At 38.0% G+C, this 6,279-nt stretch overlaps 2 protein-coding genes across 3 annotated transcripts in view; one reads left to right on the forward strand and one right to left on the reverse strand.

The window, feature by feature from the left end:
- USP34 (ubiquitin specific peptidase 34) overlaps positions 1 to 5,181 on the forward strand; it is a 307,835-nt gene extending 302,654 nt beyond the window's left edge. For both annotated transcript variants that reach the window (XM_066378190.1, XM_066378191.1), the window contains exons 76-80: positions 741 to 820; positions 2,828 to 2,968; positions 3,071 to 3,214; positions 4,117 to 4,276; positions 4,419 to 5,181. In XM_066378190.1, the coding sequence (XP_066234287.1) occupies positions 741 to 820; positions 2,828 to 2,968; positions 3,071 to 3,214; positions 4,117 to 4,276; positions 4,419 to 5,026 (1,133 nt within the window). In that variant the 3' untranslated portion in view covers positions 5,027 to 5,181. The remainder of the gene's footprint in view (positions 1 to 740; positions 821 to 2,827; positions 2,969 to 3,070; positions 3,215 to 4,116; positions 4,277 to 4,418) is intronic.
- Positions 1 to 6,279, reverse strand: part of REL (REL proto-oncogene, NF-kB subunit) — a 428,703-nt gene that overhangs the window by 87,784 nt on the left and 334,640 nt on the right. The window lies entirely within an intron of this gene.

The raw sequence follows: 6,279 nt of genomic DNA on the forward strand, positions 1-6,279 counted from the left end.
TGGGAAATTGACTTAACGACTGTGGTATCGCAATTTCTGTGCTTTGAGAGGTGGGAGGGCAGAAGGAACAAATGCCTTGAAGACATATGACATCTGGAACAGTCGAGAAGAGGAAAGGTTAAAGCAGTAGAGGTTCCATATAGGTCTCTGACATAAGGCTAAGTATGATCTACTCAAAAGATCCTGGGGACAAGGCCAGAAGCTATTAGACTCAAGCATTGTTTACCTAAATCTAACATGAAGATAATTCTCCCTATCTTTAGAGAAATAAAGTAATAAAGAAAGTAATGATATGTTATTTAATTCTCCACATCCTCTTTTTAACCTTAGGAAAGTGCGTACACGCACACACTCCACCTTACAGTTTAGCTATTGCATGAAAATTCTCTAGTAGACAGAGTGGTACCTTAATCCATGAAAGCTTTGGAACCTCTCAGCAGTAACCTTTATTGTCCCAAATAAAGTTCCAGTACTCAAAGAGCAAAATTGGTTTAAATTGCCTCCGATCCTTCTGGGAATGAGGTGTGGGATATAAATAAATTCAAAGTTTACTGCATTCTAAATTTAAATAACTGGGTAAAACATTGGAGTGAATTCTTCCTTTTAAGTATTTTACGTATTTCTGAAATATGTAGAAAATATGCATAGTTATGACTAGAAATAACTACTTTATTGTACCTGCGGTTTAATAACTCGGTAGTGCAACCTATAACCTATTCTGATTTCTTTTCAAATACTAGGTATCCTAGTTGCCTATGAAGGTTTGCCACTTCATCTTGCACTGTTCCCAAAACTTTGGACTGAGCTATGCCAGACTCAGGTAAAGAAAATGAGTTTTAGATAATTTGGTCTTTAATCTCATCTGACCCATGTGGTCATTAATTTTAGGAACAATGGGTTGGAAACGGGATATTTTAGAATCTTGGTAGGTAAAATAGGATTAATGGAAATAATAACTATTAAGCATTGGGCAACTAGTTGCCCTTTGAAGGTTTTTACTTTCATAGATTTGTATCAAAGGATATTTCAGATGATCTGTTTATACTTGAAGTCAATATTAATAGCTTTGGTAAAAATCCAAAGCAGGAAGATATTAAGGGAAGAAGACATATGCCACTTCTTTCTCTTCTTGCCCTGCTCCTGTCTCTTGCTCCCCTCCTCCAGTCCTCCTCTCCCCACACCTGCTCCCCTCCCACTATTCCAAAAGCTCTAGTATAAACTATTTCAGCAGTCCTTTTACTTCTTATCTATTACCTCCAACTGTTTTTTCAAGTCTGATGCACTTGTTTTCTTATCAACAATATCATTGAGAACAGGCAACACTGTGCCCCTCCAAACTTAAGTATCTAAAAGCCAGCTCCTTAAAGTAAAGGGGGCACCTAAATATCATAATGCTTCTTAAATTGTGGAGGGAAAGGAGGGAGAAACTAGATTGGTTGGACTCATTTCTTAGATCAGGCATAAAGGATCCCCACTCTCTTTAGACCCTAAAAAAAGTATTGCTTACCTGCCTGGTTATATCTGCTCATATCCAGAGAAAGAGACAAGTTTGTTAACTTTTCTTTGGCATAAACCTTTACCCACATAGGATCTGAATTACTTTGGGTCTGGTTCAGCCTCCTGCCGGTAGTACTCTGTATGTTTTCCTAATGGATGTGTGTCACTTTGTACTGCAATACTTGTTTCTCTATCTCCTTGTCCCAAACTAAGCTCCTCAAGCATAGAGGCTTTGTCTGAGTCATCTGTTCCCTGAAGAAATGTCGTTCTGTTCTCTACAGTAGGAATCTTTGAAAGGCTAGATACATTGATGAGATGGTTTAGTACTTAGTAGACATTCAGAAAATGACTTACTGGTTACTTTTTTTAAAAAGCTGAATGGTCTATTCAGTAAGTAGAAGCAGACCCTGCTTTTTCCCTGTCTGTTGTCGCTCTTGATTTGGGTAGTTGCTTTATTTGGGGGGGGAGGGCTCTATACTCTGCCACCAGCTACTGCTTTCCCTACTGCTCTGAACTACACAGAATTTACCATCCCCCTAACTTCCCTTAAAGCCAAGCCAACCCAACTAAGGCTTCCCAAGGCCCTGCCTGCAACCCTGCACAAGAACATAGGCAGTAGCCAGAGGCTGTGACTGGTAGAATAGGCAGTATATTCTACCAGTATGTAATGTACATATCATCAATACTTTCATCCTACTTTTAAGTCTGTTTTGTCTCCCATGTAAATGATCTATTATTAAAACATATAATCTAGGTAATATATCTACTTAAAGACATACTACTTGTGTTTAAGAGCCATGACCATTTGAAAACAGGAAAACCAAATGCTAGTAAAATTTTCATATATTGGGACCCACTAATTCTCTGTGTGAGCCAATTAGGAAGAGGTTTGCTGTTTACTTCTGCAATATTTATAGTGGAGGGGTTAACAGATTACTGCTGCTAATGAGATCATACAGTAAAAATTTTAATTCATTTTAGAGGATTCTTAAAATTTTTTGTGTGCTTTGGTTACCTATTAACTATCCATTAAGTGGGCCCCTAAAAGCATTCTATTTGTCCAGTCCCTTAATTCTCTTAATGCTAGATAATAAAGCTGTATATTTTTTAAAGAAAATATTTGTTCAGTTTGGCCATTCAGACTTTATAAGTCTCTTCCTCTAGCACTCACCCATATAGTCCAATTAATACTTTAATTGTTGGGGAGGACAGTTGCTATAACTACAGGTTTAGTAGACTGAATTAGAAGTGGGATTCGCAGACTGGATGTGCATCATAAGCAGTATGGCTAAGGTTTGTGGTGATCAGTACTTCCTTCTTCCCACTTTAGTCCGCTCTGTCAAAAAATTGCATCAAGCTTTTGTGTGAAGATCCCGTTTTTGCAGAATATATAAAGTGTATCCTAATGGATGAAAGAACTTTCCTAAACAACAACATTGTCTACACATTCATGACTCACTTTCTTCTGAAGGTATGTTGTACTTTGAAACTCAGTGTATTACTCCCAGTTCATTAATGGTTGTATTTTCGTTATGTTGGTCTTTTGGAGATTGTTTTTTAATCTTTTTTCCAGGTTCAAGGTCAAGTGTTTTCTGAAGCAAACTGTGCCAATTTGATTAGCACACTTATTACAAACTTGATAAATCAGTATCAGAACTTGCAGTCTGATTTCACCAACCGAATTGAAATGTCCAAAGCAAGTGCTTCATTAAATGGGGTAAGAACTGTGGAAGGGAATAGTCATGTACTGCAAAGTTTTTCTTAAATCTACTCTTTAAGTTCGGTCTTAGTATGATTTTACCATCATAGCAATAACGTATTCAAACTCAGTAAGTCAAATATGATGAAACCACTTAATTTTTAAAAATCTGTTCACTGTGCCTTTTATGTATATAGCATACACTTTCTATTACCTTAGAAGATGAGCTAATATCATTACCCTGGGAGAAGACATTCCCTTTACATTTTTTGAAACAATTACTCGTGATGTTACTGTTATTACCTATGGCTCGTAAGTAACTAAACTATCAGATTAATGATCTGCCTATTATAAAGCCAGTTAAGACTAGGGAATTAGTAAATTGCCTTGTACCGACTCTCAAATAGCTATATCATAGAATAACAAACACTTGTATACATGCGCTCACAGATGTTCAGCAGCAGCCTCCCAAGTAACAATGCTTAGATGCCAGGACAGATTACAGAGATACGTGAGGAAGACCTTATTGATTTCCACATCCACCCAAGGTTAGCATACTTGAGAAATTGATTTCTAGATTAATAAGGCCTACCTTTCTCATGGATCATTCTGGGTTTTTTAAATTCCTGTTTAAGGTCTGTTACTGATTCTTTTTTTCCATTTTCAGAAAACACTATTTGAGTCTTTAGTCTGACATTTTTTTAATGGTGTGGTACATAAAATAATGGTATTAGTGACTTAGAACCAATGAGATATAGTATCATAGCATTGGCTTTCTAGTTTCAGCATTCTTTTAAAAATGCTGAGGTAGAGGAGCCAAGGTAGAGTCCTGGGAAAGTAACTACGTGCATTGAACTATTAACAAAGTGTGTCAGATGTTGGCTGTAGAATTTGAAATATTCTTATCTGGGTTTTTGTAGGACCTACGGGCACTTGCTTTGCTCCTGTCGGTACACACTCCCAAACAGTTAAACCCAGCTCTAATTCCAACTCTGCAAGAGCTTTTAAGCAAATGCAGGACTTGTCTGCAGCAGAGAAACTCACTCCAAGAGCAAGAAGCCAAAGAAAGAAAAACTAAAGGTTAGCTTTACGGATGAGTATTACCTTTAGGGTGGGAGAAGGGTATGCACTTGGTGTAACTGACTGTATAATAGCTATGAAGAAAATTTTCCACAAACATCCCCTCCCCGTTTCACAGAAGTTTGTCTTGATATCTTCACAGATGATGAAGGGGCGACTCCTGTTAAAAGAAGGCGTGTTAGCAGTGATGAGGAGCACACCGCAGACAGCTGCATCAGTGACATGAAAACAGAAACCAGGGAGGTCATGACCCCAACTAGCACTTCAGACAATGAGACAAGAGACTCCTCAATTATTGATCCAGGAACTGAGCAAGATCTTCCTTCCCCTGAAAATAGTTCTGTAAAAGAATACCGAATGGAAGTTCCATCTTCGTTTTCAGAAGACATGTCAAATATCAGGTCACAGCATTCAGAAGAACAGTCCAACAGTGGTAGATTTGAAGATTGTAAAGAATTTAAAGACCTCCACTGTTCCAAGGATTCTAACCTAGCTGAGGAAGAATCCGAGTTCCCTTCTACTTCTATCTCTGCAGTTCTGTCTGACTTAGCTGACTTGAGAAGCTGTGATGGTCAAGCGTTGCCCTCCCAGGACCCTGAGGCTGCTTTATCACTCAGTTGTGGCCATTCCAGAGGACTCTTCAGTCACATGCAGCAACACGACATTTTAGATACCCTGTGCAGAACCATTGAATCTACAATCCATGTGGTCACAAGGATATCTGGCAAAGGAAACCAAGCTGCTTCTTGACATTAGATGTAGCATGTCTACTTTGAAGGCCTCCCTTCCCCCCAGTGCTGTTTGTATAAGTTTTGCTTATTTCTGTTTTTGTGCTTCAGTTTGTCCAGTGCTCTCTGCTTGAATGGCAAGATAGATTTATAGGCTTAATTCTCGGTCAGGCAGAACTCCAGATGAAAAAAATTTGCATCTTCAGTATACTTTCTAAAGGGCAATCAGATAATGGGTATGTTTTATGTAATTAAGAGTTCACTGTAGTGGCTTTCATTTAATATGGCTGTCTGGGAGGAGCAGGGTTCCCTGGCCCTGTACAATGTAATTTAAACTTAACGCATTTTTACTGTGTATAATACGGTGTCCTCTGTGCCAGTTTTGTACCTTATAATAGAGGCAGATTGCCTCCAATCGCTGTGGTTCTTATTATCAAAATTAAGTTTACTTGTACACGGAACAACCACAAGAAATTTGATTCTGTAAAGAATCCTCTTTAGCTGTGGCCTGGCAGTATATAAATGGTGCTTTATTTAACAGAATACCTGTGGAGGAAATAAAGCACACTTGATGTAAAAATGATTGTTTTATTTTTATTGACATGACTGATTGCTATTCTGTGCACTTAATTAAACTGATTGTGATGACTTTTCATTTGTTTACATACGTTGCTTCAGTCTTCTCAGGTGAAAGCAATGAGAAAACTGAATAGGGAGCACAGTTACCCATTATACTCTATTTCATTAGAAGTGTTGGTGGCAGTCCAAAAATTAACTTATTCCCATAGGCTTCAATCCTTTCCATCCCAAAATGCTTAACTGATACAGGGAGAAGCATAACAACACAACCAGCTCGCCCTCACTTCAGCATGCTTGAGTGCATCATGCCACTGTTGCACTAAGAGCTACCCACCTTGAAAACCCTGACTAAATAAAGGAATGATACCAGCATGCCACTTATTTTTGTCTTCCTGACCTAAAACTACAGTTGAAAGGAAGCTTGCCACAAGGACAAACTTCAACTATCTGTACTCAGGGATTTGATCTGTTCCCAGAAGAGTATCTAGGAGAGGTAAGGTTAAATACATAATTTCAGGTTGCTTGCTACTTCTAATTCAATGCAGAGTCTAATTGTAGTGATGAGTCAAATGCTTTAAAGTCTGTAAAAGTTCATGGATTTCATCCAGTATAAATTAAGAGCTTTGTTTTCTTTTGTAAAAGAAATAATAAGGAAGACATAAACATTTTTTCTGCTTACAAAAAGTAATACCCTTA

This window comes from Saccopteryx leptura, chromosome 3, assembly GCF_036850995.1.
Source record: "Saccopteryx leptura isolate mSacLep1 chromosome 3, mSacLep1_pri_phased_curated, whole genome shotgun sequence".
Lineage (NCBI taxonomy): Eukaryota > Metazoa > Chordata > Mammalia > Chiroptera > Emballonuridae > Saccopteryx > Saccopteryx leptura.